Source organism: Cuculus canorus, chromosome 16 (assembly GCF_017976375.1).
Source record: "Cuculus canorus isolate bCucCan1 chromosome 16, bCucCan1.pri, whole genome shotgun sequence".
Lineage (NCBI taxonomy): Eukaryota > Metazoa > Chordata > Aves > Cuculiformes > Cuculidae > Cuculus > Cuculus canorus.
In genome coordinates, this window is record NC_071416.1 from 7,127,785 (window position 1) to 7,148,569 (window position 20,785).

Genomic DNA, 20,785 nt, shown 5'->3' on the forward strand with positions numbered 1-20,785 from the left:
CACAGCCTGCTGGGACCACTGGGCAAGGCTGGTGGGAAGCAGACAGAAAAAAACAGGTTTGCATGCTGTCAAATTCAACTGAAATTCCTGAGCGCGCAGCATCGTGGGCACAGAGAGTTAATGCAAGGCTAAAAAGTGATTAGTCAAACACGAAGGAAAAATATCCATCCCAGACACCTCATCACAAACCACCACCACCACACTCCGGCCGCTCAGGGGCCGGGGACACACCATGCCGGGCACTCTCCATCAGCATGAACTGACTGTCTGGGAGTGAGGGAGTTACCTTTTCTGCTTCTTTGATGGCCATTCTCCCTTCTCAGGTTTTTGCCCTCAAAAACAAGGGTGTGCCTGTAATGCTCAGCTATTTTAAGACCACTGGGAGCCGGCTGTTTCCTGCCGGTCCCAAGCAATGCTGTTATACGAGCAAGGAGCGCCTTTCCCGGCGAGATCAGCGGCGGAGCACCCTGGGGAGAGCAAGTCTCCAGCATCCTCTCACTCCTATGGCTCTGCCATACGATGGTTATTTCAGAAGGGTTCATTTTGATTAGGTTTCTACCCCAGTGGGTTTGTCCTTTCCTGCTTTTTCAATGCCCAGATGTTGGGTAGGACCCTAAACAACCATGACCCTTGTAAGGCTGCTTGTGTGTGAGCACACGTAGATATGTGGACTTATGCGTGTCCCTCTGGAGGCCGGTGGAGCAGTGAGACAGAGGGAGCCGCTCACATCTGGGGTTCATGGCATGGTAGGTGCCTCACTTACCGAATGTTTCTTCTTCCAGACCCACCCTTGCGCTGGAGGGTGAGATGAGGGCTGCTCGGGCATCAGCTCCCTTGCTGTGGGTGTGCAAATACAGGTGCATATGTGTGTGCGTGTCTATATTGCATCCTTCCATATATATCTGTACATTTATGTTTAGTGGTACAATCCCTCCGGACTCTCCCAGCAGGAAATGAGCTGGAGCACCTTCTGTATCAGGACAGGCTGAGAGAGTTGGGGTTGTTCAGCCTGGAGAAGGCTCAGAAGAGGTCTTATAGCGACCTTCCAGTACCTGAAGGGGCTACAGGAAAGCTGGAGAGGGGCTGTTCATAAAGGCTTGTGGGGATAGGACGAGGGGCAATGGGTATAAACTGGAGAGGGGCAGATTTAGATTAGACGTTAGGAGGAATTTCTTCACCATGAGAGTGGTGAGACACTGGCCCAGGTTGCCCAGGGAAGCTGTGGCTGCCCCATCCCTGGAGGTGTTCCAGGCCAGCTTGGATGGGCCTTGGGCAGCCTGAGCCAGTGGGATGTCCCTGCCCATGGCCGGGGGGTTGGAACTGGATGATGTTCAAGGTCCCTTCCAACTCTTAACTGTTCTATGATTCTAAATCCCTGCCTGAGCCGCCCTCCTGCAGCCGGGCCGTGCTCACCCCTGGGCAGGCGGGCTCTGGGGTGGGTGATGCACCCACCACCGCATCTTGGTGTTTGCACCAGAGCCAGGACCTGGTCCCCAGCCCAGGACAGCCCCAGCGAGCATGCAGCCTGCCCTGGGGTGCCCTGCCGGGGAGGGGGGCACAGGGCGCTGGGGAGGAAGGCCAGCAGCGCAGAAAGGGAAATTGCAGGCTTTAACCACATGAATGGAGCAAACCACCCTGAAACACCACCCAATGCAACCACTCATCCCCTCGCTAACCCCGCTTTTGTGTGGCCTCTCACGAGCCCGGAGTGGGGCTGGAGAGCCCGCTGTGACCCCCCGGGGATGGGATGCTGCCGGGCACCCTGCAAACCTCATCCCACTCTCTCTGCTGGAATGGGTCTGGCTGAGATTTATGGGGAGGAAGCCGGCCTGGCGCTGTCGGCAAGCAGACAGAGGGGACTGTCTCCTGGAGAAGCCACCGTGTGTGGTCCACCCGGCACAGTGGCACTGGAGGTGTCCCTGGGAGGGCAAGGAGAGCAGGGCGGCCCTGGGGGCAGCTGCTGGCCTGGCCGGTGCCCTGCACTCCTCTGTCCCCCGGCCTGTCTGGGCCTGCTTGCCCCACACAGCCCTCACAGAGGGTTGGGGGAGCAGTGGGAAGTTTGGGGGGCCGTGCACGGGGGGACGGCCCATGAGGTGCGGTGCTGGAGGCTGTGGCATCCCTGGGCCCCCGCTTGTGCCATGCCGTGGGGTGCGTTGCACACCCAGGACCCCACGCAAACTGCGCTGTGGGGCGCATGGCACACTGGGGACCTCTGGGTGCCACACATGGGGGTTCAGGGTGCCCCCGGTGTCCCAGGAGGGCCGTAGGGTGCGAGATGTTGTGGGGTGCTGGGTACCCCAGGAGTACTGTGGGGTGCAGTGTGCCCCAGCTTCTCTGGAGTGTTGTGGGGCGCACGGTAGCCCAGGAACACCATGGGGTACAGGGTGCCTCAGTTCCCCAGCAGTGCCATGGGGTGCAGGGAGCCCCAGGAGCCCTGTGGGGTGCGGGGTACCCCAGGAACACCATGGGGTGCAGAGTACCTGAGTTCCATAGCAGTGCCACGGGGTGCAGGGTGCCCCAGGGACACCATGGTGCACAGGATATTGTGGGGCACAAGGTGCTGTGGGGTGCAGGGTGCCACAGGAACACCATCGGGCACAGGACACTGTGGGGCGCAGGATGCTGTGGGGCACAGGGTACCCCGGGAACACCATGGGGTGCAGGATGCTGTGAGGCACAGGGTACCTCAAGAACACTGTGGGGCACAGGGTGTCCCTGTTCCCCAGAAGTGGCATAGGGTGTTGGGTGCCCCAGGAACACCATGGGGCTCAGGATGCTGTGGGGCTTGGGGTGCCCAGCTCCCCATCAGTGCCATGGGGTGCAGGGAGCCCCATAAGCGCTGTGGGGTGCAAGATGCTGTGGGGCGCAGGATGCCCAATTCCCCATCAGTGCCATGGGGCGCAGGGTACTGTGAGGCACAGGGTGCTCAGCTCCCGATCAGTGCCATGGGGTGCAGGGAGGTCCATAAGCGCTGTGGAGCGCAGGATGCTGTGGGGCGCAGGATGCCCAATTCCCCATCAGTGCTGTGGGGTGCAGGGTGCCCCAGGAACATCATGGGGTGCAGGATGCTGTGGGGCGCAGGATGCCCAATTCCCCATTGCTGCCACGGGGTGCAGGGTGCCCCAGGAACACCGTGGGGTGCAGGATGCTGCGGGGCGCAGCATGTCCAATTCCCCATCAGTGCCATTGGGCGCAGGGAGCCCCAGGAACACCATGGGGCGCAGGATAGTGTGTGGCGCAGGATGCCCCAGGAACACCATGGGGTGCAGGATGCTGGGGGGCGCAGGATCCTGTGGGGCGCAGGATGCCCAATTCCCCATCAATGCCGCGGGGCGCAGGGAGCCCCAGGAACCCCGTGGGGCTCTGGACCCCCCACCTCCCCGCCGGCGCCGCGGTTCGCACGCCCCCCGGTGCCTCCCCCCGCCCTCGCCCCGCCCGCCGCCCCTCCCCGCCGGGGGGCCGGCGCTGCCGCTCCCCTTTGTTCCCCGCGCTGATGGCGGCGGCGCCGGGCGGCGGCCCCGGGGCGCCCAGCGAGGCGGAGGCGGCGCAGCTCTGCCGCAGCCTGGAGGTGGGCACCGTCATGACCCTTTTTTACTCCAAAAAGTCCCAACGACCCGAACGCAAAACTTTCCAGGTGAAGCTGGAAACGCGGCAGCTCACCTGGAGCCGCGGCTCCGAGAAGATCGAGGGAGCGGGTGAGTGCGGGGAGGGGGGGGGAAAGGAGAGGGATGGGGGTCCGTGGGGTGGGGGATGCAAGAGGGAAACGGCTGGGAAAGCCGGGAAAGGAGGGGGGAAAGGAGCTCCGGGTGGTGGGTGCCGCGGGGAACTGCCGGGAAGGGATGGAGAGGGACGGGAAAGCTGAGAAAGGATCGGGGAAAGGGGCTTTGAGGTCTCTTGGGGTGATGGGTGCAGAGAAAAACGGCCGGGAAAGGATGGAGAGGGATGGAACGGCCGGAAAAAGGATAGGGGAGAGGAGCTTTGGGGTCATTTGGAGTGGTGGGTGCAAGTGGGAAACGGCCAGGGAAGCCGGGAAGGGGATGGGGGAAAGGAGCTCCGGGTCCCTGCGGGGGAAAGGTGCTGGGGTGAACGGCCGGGAAGGGATGGAGAGGGATTGACCGGCTGGGAAAGCCGGGAAAGGATGGGGCAAAGGGGTTTTGGGGTCCCTTGGGTTGATAGGTGCCGCAGAGAACTGCCGGGAAAGGATGGAGAGGGATGGACCGGCTGGGAAAGCCGGGAAAGGATGGGGGAAAGGGGCTTTGAGGTCCCTTGGGGTGATGGGTGCAAGTGGGAGACGGCCGGGAAGGGTTTTAGGGTCCCTTGGGGTGGTGGGTGTAAGTAAGGAACGGCTGGGAAAGCGAAGAAGGGATGGAGAAGGATGGAACGGCCGGGAAAGCCATGAAAGTAATGGGAGAAAGGGGCTTTGAGGTCTCTTGGGGCGGTGGGTGCTGGGGAGAACGGCTGAGAAGGGATGGAACGACTGGGAAGGGAGGGGAAAGGGGTTTTAGGGTCCCTTGGGGTGGTGGGTGCAAGTAAGGAACAGGTAGGAAAGCCAGGAAGGGATGGATAGGGATGGAACAGCCAGGAAAGGAATGGGGGAAACGGGCTTTGAGGTCTCTTGGGGTGGTGGGTGCAGGGGAGAACAGCCGGGAACAGTTAGAAAGGGATGGAACGGCTTGGAAAGCTGGGAAGTGATGGGGGAAAGGGGCTGTCAGTCCCTTGGGGTGATGAGTGCAAGTGTAAAACAGCTGGGAAAGCCAGCAGGGGATGGGGGAAAAAGGCCTGCGAGTCCCTAGGAACGATGGGTGCGAGTGGGAAACAGCTGGGAAAGCTGGGAAGGGATGAAACGACTGGGAAAACCCAGAGGGGATGGCGGAAAGGGGCTTTGGGGTTCCTTGGGGTGGTGGGTGCTGGAGAGAACGTCTAGGAAGGGATGGAAAGGGATAGAAGGGCCGGGAAGGCCAGGAAGGGGTGGGGAAACAGGGCTGCAGGTCCCTTGGGGTGATGGGTGCAAGTGGGGAACTTCTCGGGAAGACGAGAAGGGTTGGAACGGGCAGGAGAACTGGAAAGGGATCGGGGGGGAAAGGGGTTGCCGGTCCCTCAGAGTGATGTGTGTGCATGGAGAACAGCTGGGAAAGCCAGAAAGGGGTGGAGGAAAGGGGCTATGGGTCCCTTGGGGTGATGGGTGCAGGGTGGGAACGGCTGGGAAGGGATGGGGAAAGGGGCTGCAGGTCCCTCAGGATGATGACTGTGGATGGGGAATGGCTGAAGCCATCCCAGGGAGCCACTGTTCCTATCTCAGTGGGGAAAAGAGAGGGGAATTCAAAATAACCTCTGGTTGGCTGTTCCTAGCATCTCCCGGTGGAGAGGAGGTGCCTGTGTCCCTATCTGGGGTGCTCTGGCCCTGGGGGATGCGCCAGGCAGGTACCACCATGGCCACTTCCCAATGCCCTGCATCCCTCTGTGGCATCACACTTCCCCGGGATCAAATAGATGTCACTTCCCACATCCTAATAGGACCTAAAAGCCATAAGGAGCCTCAAAAAGGAGGCAGGATTAGTTTGAGCCCTTTTAGGGTTGCATCTAAGAGCAACAAATGCAATGGAAAAGGACAAAGACCAGAAAAACAACCCAAAATATTGTAATGTTCCCTCCTCTTCCCTTCTTCCCGTTGCACATCTGCTCACGGATGATGGCACAGGGTTAGGTGGAGCACGGTCAGCGTTGGGCCAGGTCTTGCCAACCCTTTTTACAGCTGTGGGAGCAGTTACGGGCAGAGCTTCAGTTTCCCGTGTGTGATGTGGACCTCTAGCATGAGGAGGGCAGGGGAAAAGATGCGTAAGAAATGTGAGAGTAAAACCACAAAGATGGGTGGGCAGGGAGGGAGAGTCAGGAGGCCCTGCACTGGGAAACTTTTAACCTCGGCATTGGTTTCCTAGGTTACTGCTGTTTTTCTTAAATTACCTTTCTCGCCCCCACGCATACCAGCGCCCGGACAGTGTCTCTGTTCCATGCTGGAGGCGAGGAAGAGGGGATGCGCACAAAGGTGATGTGACTTAAGTCCTGGTGCTGAGCTTGGTGTGGTGGTTGCTTCATCCTTCCCCATGTTGAGGGATGTGACTGAGGTGCAGCGAGGCTCTGGGGGGGTTGTTGTCTCTCTTGGCCAGTGCTGCTGGCCCAGGGTAGAAAGGTTGGATGCTGTTGGTGCTTCCAGGGGCCTCAGGTGAAGAAGGAGAATGGAGATGATGGTCCTATCTCTGTGACAGGACCACAAAATGATGGTGCTTCCAGTTTGGGGCTTCGGTTTGCCCTAAGATCCATGGAGTCCTCTGGCTTCTGCCCAGTGGCGTCTCCAGGCAGATCTGGAAGGAGCCTGGGGGTCCATTAGCATCACTAGGAGGTGATGCTCCTCCGTACCTTTCCTAGAATGGTCTCTAGGAGCTTTGAGGCAGTAGGAGAGGGAGGAGAATGCGGCACTCCGTCGACTCTGGCTTTAAGTTTCTCTTAAACTGAGGCAAAGCACCCATTTGTTTTGCTGTTGAGACTCTTATTTCTAGCAGTGCTTACAGACCATGGCCTGTGGTGGGGTGGAGGTCTCCACCGGTGTCTGCTCAGATTATTTCCTGTGGGTAGCCCTGGGCGCGTGCTGCCATCCCTATACGGCTGGGGCCTTGGCTTCAGGGAAACGTAGAGAACTTTAACTTCTGTACCGAAACTTTGGTGGTAATAACAATGCTAATGTTATAGCTGTGAGGACTTCTTGTGCTGTACAGGCAGCCAAGAGCAGACCAGTAAAAGCAGAGAGCATGTCCCAGGGACCGAGATGATCAAATTAAACAAATAATACAACCCACAGGTTTCTAGTGACAGAAAAGCAAGAGCTGGGGAATGTAGGACAGCCAGTTCCCTCATATTCCTTCAAATGTGACAATGGAAAATTACTTGGGTCTCCTCTGCTGTGCCACAGGTGAGTTGGTTGGCTGGTGGCTGTGGGCTTTTGTGTTCCCCAGCATGTTCCTGCCAACATGTGTGATGTCCCTGCAGTGCATGCAACCCTCCCTAGAGGCAAGATGGGCCATGCTGGAAAGGGAGGATATTAGCCTGAAGAGCTGCCATATCTTCAGCACCATCTCTCTGCACCCAAGCATCTCGTCCTGTCCTCAGTCCCCTCCTCTGGTGTCACGTAGCACCTATCCTCGTGCCTCTCTTCCTTTGCTGGGCTGAGAAGAGCAGCTTTGCTCCAACACTTCCTGGACAGCAGTGTGGGAGCTCCAGGTAGAAATATCAGCTTGTGTACACAAATAGTGACTGTGTATCTAGGCAGGCGAGGCAAAGCCACCCGGTCAATGGCCAGCCATACTACCTTGTTGGACGACTTCCCTGCTTTTATCTGGATGCGCTTTCGGGGTAGAAGAAGGATGCTTGGGAAAAGCCAGGTGTGTGGCAGCTCCACTTCACGTGGCAACTACACTGATGTATTCCCTTCCTGGCTCACCCACCTGTGCCTTTACTGGCACAGCGTTCACGGGGCCGTGGTGAGGACCAGAGGGTAGGGTGATCTGGAGTCAAGCTGATGACTTTCAGTGCAGAATGGTTTTAACAGTGAGCAGTGCCTGACCCCAGTTCTCCCCATGAAGACAAATCATGTCGAAATGGGGAGTAGAAGGCTGGGGCAGGAAGATTGGGGTCTGATTTCTGTGGTGATGCTGGTTTGACCCTATCTTGCAATACGAGTGAGGTTATGAGCAGAGGAGAGTAGCCAGCAGTCAGGAGGTGAGCTGTTCCTTCAGGTGGAACAGCATCTCCACTGGACGATGTCTGGGGTTCTGCAGGTCAAAGACTACTGTGTTCACGGGTTGGTAATGTATGTCCTCATGTTCCTTGAGATGTGGAGACCAGCAGGGACCTTCAGAACCCCCTGGACACATGTTGTCTAAGTAGGAATGATCCTGGGGTTTTATCCATTTCAGGACAGTTGAGTACCCACAGTATAACACACATGGAGGTCTCAAACTTGGGGCATGTCTGTCTAGATGGCCGTGTCTTGGAGAGTTATCTGTCTCCATGAACATCCCAGCATGAAGGATCTATGCTCCTTTCTCTGCACCTGCTGGATTTTGCAGAAATGAGATGTGTATTTGTCCCAAAGGGTGGGCGTACGCAGTACTGGGGCTACCTGGCTCCATTATTGACCCTGTTGGGAAGAGCACAGCCCCTTTGACTGTAGCTTGGGAAGCCTTCTGCTGTATGGTAGGCAGTGGATGAAGGGACAGAGGGTCAGTTGACTCTTCTCCAGGTGGCCTCAGGCATGTGAGCTAAAGCCAGGAGGAGAGGGCTTCTGAGCACAGACACAGTCAGAGTTCCTTGGTGTGGTGCTACTCATTTCAGAGCTTTGACACCACTGTGGGCAGGGTTGTGGAGCTGCTGCCTCCCCTGAATCCCTGGCTACTCACCCGTCAGTACTTCTGATATCTTCTGGGCTCCAGATGGTTGCAGTTGTTGTTTGCCTTCATCTTTGAGAAGCTGTTTTGGTGGTGCTTGGCTTTCTGGTGTGTGCTGACCTGGAGCCTTGAGGGGAGCAGAACCTGAGCAGGCTTCAGGTCACTCACTGCTGGGGAGGAGTATGCTTGGTGGAAGGTCCAGGGAAGCCCCCATCCTTTGTGCCTTTGAGCCTCACCAGTGGTGTGCTGTGGACCTGACAGATTCTCCCTGACCAAACAGGTGTGTAGCTGTAAGCTCTGCTGGCCATACTTCTTGTGCTTGAAGGTGATAGGACATCTTTTATTTGAAGTTACTCACTGAAGTGAGTGGGATCTGAGCTGGCCTCTGGAAGGAGCTTTTGGCAAGTAATGACAAAATCCATGATATTGAACAGCGTCTTTTAACAGCAGTGAGATTTAACCAGAGGGATGCTGACCACCATTGGTTGGGTTTGGTGCAGTGGGTGGCATCACCGCATATGCTGTGGATGTCTACAGGCATCCAACCAGTCCTGTTGGCCACCATCAAACTTCCCAGCCTTGCCTTCCTCCTGCTGGCAAGCTGGGAGGTGTTTGGGTCGTGGTACGTTGGTGCTGAGAAGGGGAGCCCTTGGGGGTGAAGGGCTGTCACACCAGCTTGCTTTGTCACACTTGTGTAGCGCTTTGTGAGCATCGCATAAAGAGCGACCTTGTGTGTCACTTATCAGCGTGTGTCCCCCCCTCGCCTCCCCTCTGTGAGCAGCTCTGACTCAGCAGCAGGCAGCGCAGGGGCTCCAGCCAGCTGGGCTCCTAGATGAAGAACCTCTTCTGTTGGAAAAGACCCATCTCCTGCTCTTCATTAAGCTCTTCGGCTCACTCCAGAGTACAGTGACTCTCAGCGAGCAGAATTAGCTGAGGAATGGAGAGAAGAGGGCAAACTTGTCTGTGTGGGAAGCCTTTTGCTTTGAAAAGGGGCACCTCCTTCTCCTGTAACAGAGCAAAATGCGATCCTGGTTTGTGCAAAAAAATAAAAAGTCATTTTTTCAATTACTATTTGTTTTTATCCAAAAGGTTCCAGCCAGCTCCAATTCCCGATGCATTGCTTTCCTGCTAATCAGCACTGCAGAGGGCCTGGCTGTTACTATGGGAAAAGCTCTAATAATTTTCTCTTTTTTGTTAATCACCCAAAGCAGAGGAGAGCTGATCCCTCGAGTCAGTTGTCTTTTATGCTTTTTTTTTTTTTTTAAACTTCCTGCGTTACGTAATTCTGTAATTTGTTTTTTAATATATAAGGGTCTTGAATTCATAACTTCACATTCTGGGGGGGGTTGCAGGCCAGCTTCTAATTGATCTCTTTGCCTTGAAACACGTCAGAAAACTCAGAGAGCTTGCTTGGAGAGCGAGCTGAAAATTTGGAGCAGATGTGTGTTTTATAGGAGAGAGAGAAAGAGGGGAGCGGGGGAAACCCACCTCTAACAAGCCCTGGTTGCATTCTTGCTTTCAGTGAAATGAGCTCAGTCCCGTGGAGGTGCAGAAAAGCTGTTGCCTGTGTTAAACAAAAGGCAGGAACTGTAAAATAGAGTGACTGAAGAGTAGCTTGTACTCACCTCACCCTTTCCAACTCCCTGTCCCTTCTGTGAGCCCACCAAGGCACCGCTTTTTTTGTTTGAATTTTATGTTTTTGAGGCCATCTGAATAAGCTGAGGGGCTTGGAGCTCTGGAGAAGCAAGCCAGAAATAGCTTTCAAGGATAAACAGACTTCACAGTCAGCTTCTCTTGGGGTGCAGGGCAGGTCCCCTCCTGCTCCACCACTCCCCGCTTGCAGGATGCGGCTCCTCGCAGCGGGCAGGGGTTGGTTGGAGGGGAGCTTGCTCCAAAGTGCCTCCTGAGGGGCACGGATTGCAGAAATTGCTGGTGTGAGGAGGTGGGAGTGTGTCTTGTAGTCATTACAATGGTTAAACCTTGCCCTGTTGAAGCTCTGCTGTGGGAGTTTCTTGAGTGAAGGGGTTTTTTTTTGTGTCATTACCAGTCCCCTTCCTGCTTACTAGGATATTTGTGTTAAGCTGGGGAAAGCAAATGAGCTCTACTCCGCCTTCAGCACCAAACTGGAACAGCCTTTTTCTCTCACTTTACATCCCTTTGTCATCTTCTTTCTCTTCTCGGTAGCATCTCCCAGGAGGAACGTGCTAGAAGATCCCTTCTCATGCAGTAGTGAGACATGTCACAAATTACTTCTTCTCTTGGCATCTCAAATCTTCTGTGCAGCCCGGAGAGCAGCTAGAGGTAGCCAGCCAGGAGACCTGTGCTCTGCTGTGGTTCCTGCACCCACGTCCATCCATCTGGTTACTTCATTTGCCAGTCAACCACGTGGAAACTATCAGCTTAGAGGTTTTAAGCCCACTAATTAAAACGTGCTGGAGAGGTTTTGTATAATGTCAGACTGATTACTTCTCTCCTGTGCCAAAGGCCAGAGCGCTTCAGGTTTTTCAGGGCAGAAGCGATGCGGCTTGGCTTTGTCCCTGCCTGCAGGGCGCTGGACACACTGAGTAAGCTGGATCTGAACATCTGTCTTGGCAGAGGAGCACCTCGTGGGCTCAGTGCCGTCAGCTCTCATCTCTGGGGACAGTTTTGTCTTGGGATTTCATGCAGGACTTGCAGTGTGCCCCAACTCCGAGCTGAGCAACCGGTCGCCCAACCTATGATTTTTTACTGCTCTTTGTTGTAGCTCCCTTGCCTGCATAGTGGGTGTAGTTGTTCTTATCAGCAAAGCGTTTGCTCAGCTCCGTTATCTAATCACAGTGGTGTGCACTGTGAGCATCCAGAAGACGCGCTGTGCTGGCTGTTAGTGATGCCCATCGCCTGTCCCTGTGTGAGCAGGCGTGTGACCTTCTGCATATCTTGCAGATTGTGGGTGGAGGAGAAAAGGTTTGCCTGCAGTCTTAGCAGGACTCTGGAGGGAATCAGTGCTGAAGTCCCCATCCTGAGCAGTGCCAAGGTCCCCGTCCCCAAGCACTGTGTATGGTAGAGCAGGCTTGACCACTGAGTTGCCCCAGGGGTGCAGCCTTTGTTTAATTTTTGTGATGCTGGGAACTCGGGCACTGCTTTTTGGCTGGGACCTTCCCCTCCAGAGAGCACTGAGACTGTTGTGTCCTTTGGGAAGTGACACCACAGCACCCTGATGTGCAGTCTGGCCGGGATGTGAAATTTGCCAATGCTTAGGATGGAGTAGGAGCTCTTTAAGTACAGTGTTCAGTTGAGACTGCCTTACAGTTTTGGCTACATCACACAGGCTTCTCTGCTTGTGTCCTGGCCTGACCAAACGCAGTGGCTCAGCCCATGGATGGTGGCTCCTAGTGCTGCTGGAAGTGGAGTGCATTTGATTGTTTGTCCATGTCCTCTGTCTCTGCCAAAGTGAGATCATGGGGCTGGGGTTGGCGTTGCGAATGGTTTGTGCTGAGCATCTCATCCAGGCCATGAAACTGGCTGGCAGGAGCTGTGAGACTTCTTCCAGATGACACCGCTGTCAACCACGGTGGCTGCCAGCCCTGCATGGCTGTAGAAATACAGCAGGACCACACTGTTGGTGGGCCATAGGGCGTCAGAGAGAGGTGCCATCAGCAACTGTCTCTGCTTAAGGCCGGATGACCAAAAGCTGAGCTGGTGCTTTGGGTTTGGAAGTATGTGACAGTGCTTCTCAGAACCAGGTGGGCTGTCTGGAGCTGTGGCGAGCCCATTGTGCTGTGTCCTGAACCGCTGCAGGTTTGGCAGGACTTGGTGTAAAGCACATGATAAAAGAGGAGTGTGAGGAGCCCAGGAAGAGCTTGTAGTGTGTAGTGAGGGAGCGTGGGGCTTCAGTCACAAAAACCCCATGCAACTCTGAGTTTAAACTGTCAGCTGAACCTTATTATACAATAAAAGGAAATGTCTGAAGTCAGTAGAGAAGGCTTTTTCTCTTTTCTAGTGTGCTCTGAGGTTTAAGGGCAGTAGAAATCAGAAATCAGTGGAGTTTAAATTTTGAAGTCCTTAGAATGCTTTCAAAAAGTTACCCCCCCCATATCCTCCCTTCTTCCCTTTGGGCAAAGAAGCTTAGAGAGAGGTGGTGGAAGGTGATGCTGAAGTAGAGCAATTGGAATGACACCTGTCTAGAGAAGGAAAATCTTTTGTGTGTTCAGCAGGTACCTGCATCTGTATGGAGAAAATGATTTGGTCTCTGACAGCTAGGGATGCTCACAGAAACCGGTGACTGTCCCAGCAAACACCTACTGGTGAGGCTTGTCGGCTCACTGGGTCATGGAGTTTGCTGCTGCTGGCTCTTTCCTGCCAGTATCGTGTATGAGATCAGTTTAATATGTAGCACATCCTCTGCACAGTGACTGTATCCTGCCATGCAGGGGGGTGGGTGATCTCATGGTGTTTCCTCCACTCTGACATCCCTGCTCATCTGTTCCACAGAGCATGGTTTCTCTGCTAGAGGTGTTACATCAGGCAGTGGCAGGAGGGTGTCTCCCAGGCTGGAGACAGCCCTTAGGAGGGGGACATGGTGACAGTGGCCATTCCTGAAGGGACTCTGCAGTGCTGGAGAAAGCTTTTGTTTGAAATGGTTTTAATCTTTAAGTTTTGTGGATTTTTGTGTTGTATAAAGAGCTGTTTTACCTGGAAAAAGCTTTTTGGCATTGATTCAAATGAGAAACTTCCTCATTTCTGAGAATTTTCTGCCTTTCTGAAGATTTCGCAGCACCTGGAGCTGCAGGCGGGGCTGTCTGCTCCTGCCCAGCGGCTATGCCGGGCTCATCCCTCCTGTCCCAGCTGTCCTTATCTCTGGGCATGTAGCTGCCTCTTGATATATCCTTGTCACTTATCAAACATCTTGATATATCAGATGGTGGGAGGAGATGTGAGGGTGGAGCACCCTGAGCACCCAAAAGGCCAAGGACTGGCATCTCTAGCAGAAGGTAGCAACTCTAAATCCGTAGGAGTCAGCAGAGCTTTACAATGCTGACAGCCCATACTGTCAAAGTCTCTGTGATTTTCAGCTTGCTTTCCAGCTCCATCTGTGCTGCTTGTGTGGTCTAATGGCTCTTCAGCTCCATTTCAAGCTTGGGGTCCTGAATTAGGCTGGCTGGTAAGCCATGGAAAGCTTTCCTGAGTCTGGAACAGACCTTGCTTTCCCCTGCAGCTCCTAGCTTCTGTTTGCAAACACTTGTGGTTCTGAGGTTTAGGTCAATTGTGTCGTCTTGTGCTATTAATACGGTGCCCCAGTGCAATCCTGGCTGCCCGCAGGCAGGCAAACCCACATCGTTGTTTTAAAATTGTTCTGGCGAAGGTCGTGGTCCAGCACATGAGCTTCCATGCTTTGCTGGGCTGACTGTCTGCTGGCCTTGAGGATGAAATGGCTAACAGCCACGGCAGGAGGGGCAGGACTGTGCCTTATGAGTTGGGTTTTTTTTATCCCCAACCCATTAGAAATGCATTTATCTTCTTTTCTTGGAATGTGGCTTTTTTCTTCTGCCTTGACACACAAAACCGTTATGCCCAGAGCTGTGCTGCCTCGTGTTTGCAGCTCAGCCTCTGCTTACCCCCATCCTCTACCCGTATAGCAGCGTGTGCTGAACTGCTTCCTTCCCACAGATGTGGTTGCTGCTCCCTTCTTGCATGTGGACCTTGGGGGAGAAACCCACAGGGTAAATTGTCCTCAGGGACTGAGTTTACCTCGGGTTGTTGTTTCCCTCTACCTTCAAAACCCATCACACAGGAGCCAGAAGCACGGTCACTGTGGTGTCATGTGTCTCACTGTGCTGCTGGAATCGTGGTGCATGGAGGGATGAGTGCAGAAGGACTTCTGTGCTTTGGGCAACACACAGTGATGTGGCTGCTGTACTGCCTCCTGACACCTTGAGCTGCTCCGACGCAGCAGTGTCCTGCTCTCCATCTCTGCTAGAGCTTCCCCAGTTCACTCTCTCGTGTCTCTTGCTCCTCTCCTATTGGGTTTGTGCTGTGCAGGGCCCCATCCTGCTCCATCCGAGCATCTATCTGTGCTAGGGCTGAACTGGTCAGGGTTGGAAGTCACCACCAAGAGGGTAGGTCAAGGAAGGCTGTCACGGCTGTGACCCACAGGGATGCTGGATAGAGCAGCTGCTGGAGAGTCTTTTTCCTGTTTACTTGCTCCCAGAAGTGCTGGGTGATGTGGTGATTAAAGGACATCCCTCCTGTGTGTGCTAGAGCATCCTTCATCCCTCCTCCTCACCCTTTAGGAGGAGACTCTTGACAGCATGTGAGCCAGGCCAGATAACATGGTGGGGGTAGATGAGGGCAGGTGCTCCACCATGTTTGCAGTATGGGATGTTCAAGAGGGCTTTGAGCCACTTGGCACCCTGCCCTGTACATCTGTGCCACATAAATCTGGTTTGCAGCTGGTGGAGAGGTAGGGTGGGGGATGGCAGTTTGTTTGCTGAGCTTTTGGGCACCGCCTGTCATGGTCCTTCTTGACATGAGCAAAGGGCAAGACTCTTGTGCTTGTGGGCTGCACCAGAGCAGAAGCAGAGAGCCTTATCTCTCTAAGCGGCCGTACTCGGGTACCTCTGCTAGTCCCTGTCCTGCAGGTATCGCTCACCCCCTCTGGTTCCTCTGGCCAAGACCCGGAGGTGCTTTGGCTACCTTTCTCTCCTATGAGCCTGCAGTCCTTGTCTTGTTAATCCTTGCCAGCTCACAGCTTTTCTCAACTTCAGAAGACCAAAAAGCTGTCCTGAGCCCCAGAGCAGACCCTGAGTGGTGCTGGGCTCCGCAGGCTTGCTGGGTAGCTGCGAGTTGGCTCTTCTGGGACACAACTTGATTCTATGTCCCAGCAAAGCAGCAGAAATTGTTTTATTTTTTTCTTTTTTGCTTGTTTCCTCTTCAGCATCTCGTCTGTCATTTAATGCCTTGTGTCAGTCTGTTCTCGAGGTCTCACTTCTGGCTGGAGTACAGTCCCTGTAGTCCCCAGCAGCTCAGGCTCTGTGGCAGGTTATGAAAAGGCCTAGAGATGAGGATGTGAAATTTTGGAGCATTGGCACATCAGGTTTGATATGAACCATGGAGAAGGTTGGTGTGCAAGCAGGAGAAGATCTCCAGTTCTGAGGACCAAATAAATCCCAGGTGAGGTCATTAAGAAAAAAACCAAGCCCATGTGTGAAGACCATCACCAAGAGCCCCCGCTTCTCCCATGTAAATTGAAGACAGAGTGTGGCTTAGGTAGTATCTGCTCAGTGCCAGTCTGCTTGGTACCATCACCTTCCTCTCCCAGGTAGTGCTGCAGTAGTTAAGTGTTCCCTAGCTGGTGGTTGTAGGGGAGTCTGGGAACATCAGCAACACTCTAAGCTCAAGGAGAGAGATGCAGAGAAGTTGCATGGAAGTGCTCACTGTTGGGCCCCCTTCGGTGGGGACAACTGCCCAGGGAGCAGCTTCCTTGAGCATCTCACCCCCTCCTGTGCAGAGATGCAGCACCGTGTTGGGTTCCTCCATCGATCCCTGCCCTCTGCAGCACCTCTCAGATCTCCTTACCACTGTGTGTGTCCATACAGGAGGGTGAGAGAGGCAGGCTGGAGGAGCTGCACTTGCAGATCTTCAGCTTCCCCCATCCTTCCTCTGTTTTATTGTGCTTCTGTAAGGTCATTACATTTTTCACCCAGGCAGGGCTGACAGGGATGGAGCCCTTGATGCTACGCAGGAAAAAGGTCACCTTGGGAGTGGTTTACGGAGCCATCCCTAAACAGACTGTCTGTCCAGAGACACCAGTGCCGAGCTTCCCCTTTCCATTTGAGTCAGTGGAAGCTTGTGCCTCTCGGACCAGGCTGATGACTGAAGGGCGGCTTTGCAGGATGTCACCGGCCTTATTTCATCTGGGGAAGGGACAGGGACTTCTTCAGAGCAGCGTCCGCGCATGTGAAAACTGGGCCTTACCCTGCCCAGGGTAGCTTTGCTTGTATTTGGGATGGAAAGGTGCTTCCATGTCCTGCATGGTGAAGGTGCAACAAGTCCAGTACTCTCATGTGCCTTGCACACCGGAGCCGATATAGCCGGCAGCCCTGGATGCCCAGCACAGTCCAGTAATCCTGGTACAAAATCCTTCTCCTTGAGCTCCCCAATGCTGTCCTCGCAGGGCTGTGCTGGAGGGACAGGGTTGCTGGTGTTCAGCCAGGGGGAAGTTTGTGTTTCCCAGACCTGGCACTGAGCTGGGTGAATTCTGACCATGAACTGTGACTGCTTTCATACTGTATGGATCGTTCATGTTGCTCAGAATTCATCCCTCCTCATAGTGGCTGTCTTAAAATTGGGTGCCTGCACCTTATTGTAGACAGATAAGATAACCTCTAAGAGAGAGATCCCAAACTGCAAAGTGTTGGATGATGGGAGTGTATCTCGTGGGAGATATCAAATAGGCTCACACTGTTCTTCACTCTTTCTACAATGTCCCCTGCTGATCACCCCAGAAATGAGACATGGACCAGATGTGCTTTCTCCAGTAGTCGTGGAAGAGATGTGTCTCCTCAGAAGTTTCTTGCCACCCATCTTGTACACTTGTGTGGGGTTGGACTGAAGTGCCCGTCTGTCCTTGTACTGCAAAGGGAGCCCCTGTGACCAGCTTGCGTGGGATGTTCAGTTTCCAGTGACATGAAAGAAAGCTTGGGGGAGACTGAGAGAGCCAGCAGGACCAGAGTATCCTGTATGAGAAGCTCATCTGCTCAAGGAGGGCAGCCTGGATGTAGGACTGAGCAACTGAGCAGTGCTAGTCTGATTTTCTTGTGGTTGAGAGTAAGCAGGAGAGATGTGCTGACAAGACAGGAGAGGCAGCTGCCTGCCGCCAGCTAGCATCCTCTGCTTCTAGCACCAGGAGGATGTTTGTAAGCTCTTGAAGGCCACCTGCATGAGGCTAAAGCTGGTGGGGCAGCGAGGTCTGGGTCAGCCTGGGGAGAAGCCCCCAGTGCCCTGTAGGAGCAGGGTGATGTCTGGGCAGGACCTTTGTGTCCCTGCTCCAGCCCATAACATAGGTGTGTGGGATGGAGGAGGGAGAGGCAGTTTCTTGCTTCCTCTCTTCCGACCTGCAGAGTGATACGGCTGCATAGCATCTCCTAATCTCCCTGTGCATCTCCTCTAGTTTCCTCTGCAGTTGATAAGGATTTGGTGGGCACAGGGGAGGGAGGAACCGGAGCTCAGAAGTCACAGAACACATGACTCAGGGATGCAGTGGAGGCAGCGGCAGCCGGAGGCGCGGGCAGGAAACACCGGTGCCCGCAGAGCAGCTGTGCAGAGCAGCCAGCGCATCCCTGCATGCCCCGCGTGGGCTGCCCGATGCGTGCTGCTGGCACCTGAGCAGAGCTGTGGGCTCCCAGGGCGGCATTTAAGCTCCGTGGCAAATCCTCCTGCTCCACACTGATTGACAGAGATCATTTAGAGGTGAGCCAGGATCTGAGTCAGGAGATCATGGGAGCTCCGTGTTGTCCCATCTCCAGCCCATTGAGCTATTTTTTTTCCCAGCCTCTTCCCTCCCAAGGCGCTCTCTGCGTGGATGTCGCCGCTTCTTGCGTAGAGCTAATACAACAGTTACTTCATAAGAAAATGAAGTGGCTTGGAGCAAAAAATGCTGTTTGCAGGTAGCAGGTGATATGAAGCAACTTGCTAGAGCAACCTGAGACACAACTGAGCTGAGTCTGGAGGGGGAAATATTACCTCCCCTTACCTGCATCTTCTCCTAAGGCAGGAGAGGTTACCTGCACATTGGAGCAACAGAATCAGTGGGACCCAGTGGCCCCTGAGCACTAGGGTGGCTATGTCCTTCCCTGGGACAGTGCTGGGCATGAGAGGGCTTTTCACAGGGGCTTTGGTGCCTCTTTAAAAGGGCAGCATGGCCATTTTTAGCTCATAGAGAATAAAGGATTCCGTGGGGCACAGGGTGCTCCTGGTTTGGTGTTTATGTTGGCCTCCATGGATGCCTCAGCCATGCCTCCTGCCCTCCAAAAGATTAGTAAGGTCAAATTAAAGGCCTCAGCTGGTTTCTTCTTGTTCTGTCTGGATAAGCCATCTGTTAATGGCATGGGATTGTCCTTCGGAAACCTGATGCTCAGCAACGCTGATGGCAGGCGCAGCAGCTAGTGTGGCCGGGAGGAGGATGCAGTAACCCCATCTCTGCGTCTCTGCAGAGATGTTTCATTCTCTGTTACTCTGTCTGCCTTAGTCTCATCGATTAAGGGAAGCTTGTAGAGTTGAGTGGTTGAGCTATCATCACTTCGAAAACATATATTAATGAGAGGTGCATGGCTCTTCCCTCTGAAATACGTTTTTAATGGGTTGGGGTTACCACTTTGCTTCTTGCGGAGGGCATGTAGAGTGCAGGACCCCAGATTTTGCATTCTGTAGGGGTGCAATGTGTGTTTTGTAAGAGTTACATTAATTTTTGCAGTCCAGCCAAACACAAGCTCAGAGAGTTACCGTCTCCCCTGTTCCTCCAGCATCCTGGGTGGTCGCGGGGATGGGTCTGTGCAAGGACAAAAGCCAGGCTCACCCACAGCTTCGCAGGCAGAAAGGGGCTTGATAAACAGCGAAGGGCAGGCGACGGGGCTCCAGACTGCGAGGTGCTGAAGGCTCTGGCCCCCATCCAGCAAAGCACTTAGTGCACACTCCAGCGTTCCCCTGAAATCATGGGGGATTTTTGGTCGGGGATGGGTTTGGGTTTTTTTGTTGCTGAGTGATATTTGATTGCAGTCAGCAAATTCAAAGTGTTGAGTGGGTGCAGAGCAGCCCTGGGCTGGGCAGTTGCGTGCGAGGTGATAAACCAACTGGTGAACTCCAGACTTCTGCAACTCTTGATCTCTAGTGCTGGCCTAAATATCCATTTCAGGGGGCTTCCACTGAAATATTGAAGGCTACTTTATTCTCCAGGCTGATGCCTGGTAGATGTCTCTTATTTTTACCGATGAGCTGTGTCTTTTTTGACTCTTTCTCCCTCAGCAGCCTTTCCTGGGTCCTGGCCGCCCAGCGCCCCTTCCAGTGATGAGAAGCCTAGGGATGACCACTGGGTTGTGCTTAGTGGGATCAGCAACGTTAAAGAGCAGGAAACCATTTGGTTTTTTTGTTTTTTTTTTAAAAAAAACAAACCCCACACCTCTATTTCTTTGCCAGAGTGAGTAGCCTGGAGGCTTTTCCACTGCCCGGATGCAGGATCAGTCCATGTCAGCTAGCTGAGGTCAAGCTGGACTGGGAGTGATGATGTTTGTCCCCAGGGAGAGACACTGCACCCACTGCTTGCTGAGGGGGTGGGTGTTTCCTTGGAGATTGTCCCGGATAAATCCATCCTGGAAGGTAAACTGGGCTAAACCCTCTTTTTGTCAGCATTTATTTATTTATTTATTTATTTAACCAGTTTTACATCTTTCCAAAAATCCTCTGGAGGTGGAGATTTTGCAACCCCCGGGGCCCCGTTCCAGGGTTTCTTTATCCTCACCCTATCCATCAGTGGTTAAACGAGGCTTGGATGAAGTTTCAGTTTTAAATAACTTTCAGGGTGGATCTGGTTTTCATGTAACCAGAGGGTAATTTGTTGTGTTGTTGTTTTTTCTCTTGAGCGGTGCGGGGGATGGATCCGGGGTTGGCTTCTTCTTTCTGATGCAGCCCACTCCTGCTGAAGGGAAGGCTCTTTGCCCAGAAATGTGACCATGTCTTTTGTAAATGCCGGAGGCAAGTGAAGGGCCAGACCTCTCTGCTGCTTCAAGGCTGGGGGGGGATGCTTGGGAGGCTGTGAAGAGCACAACTTGTTTGTCTGGCTATGACACAGGTCAGGAGGCAACGTAGAACTGCGTGAGGAGCTCAGGGCATCTTTGGGCTGGATGAGCTTTGCTGCCTCCTTCCCAGAGCTTCTCCTGGCTGCTGCCTGCACGCCCGCCTGGGAGGGCTGGAGGACAGCCAGCGTGCTCCGAGCCTTCCCTCTCATTCACTGCTCACCTGTCCCTGCTTGGTGCTGGTCCCGGCTCTGAGACATCTCAGCCCTGCCAGACTGCAGTGGGGTCTGCATCCCGGCAGAGAGCTTCCCTCTCCCTCTGCCATCACTGTGGCACCAAGATCTTTCTCCTCTTGCCACTGACACCATGGGGTGAAGACCATTTTCTGCCTTCTGCAGCGACTGCTGCCTTCTACAGAATGCTCGGGGAGAGTGTGGCTTGGGGAGGAGATGTGGATGACCGTGTGACAGGGTACTTATCTTTGAAGGGTTCATCCTGGATCACCTGCCACTTGTTCCTCTGCCCAGGCAGGCATATGACCTGTGGGGCCCCACCAGATGCTCATCCCTAGTCTTTGGCTGC

General features: G+C 54.2%; 1 protein-coding gene across 5 annotated transcripts in view; it reads left to right on the plus strand.

Annotated features, from left to right (window-relative positions):
• Positions 1-3,461: 3,461 nt before the first annotated feature.
• The window catches only part of PLCG1 (phospholipase C gamma 1), a 47,120-nt gene continuing 29,796 nt past the window's right edge, over positions 3,462-20,785 (plus strand). For 4 of the 5 annotated variants that reach the window (XM_054081690.1, XM_054081692.1, XM_054081691.1 and 1 more), the window contains exon 1: positions 3,462-3,695. In XM_054081690.1, coding sequence (XP_053937665.1) covers positions 3,494-3,695 — 202 coding nt within the window. In that variant the 5' untranslated portion in view covers positions 3,462-3,493. Of the gene's footprint in view, positions 3,696-6,851; positions 6,965-20,785 lie in introns of those variants that run through there. The other variant, XM_054081694.1, reaches the window with a different exon arrangement.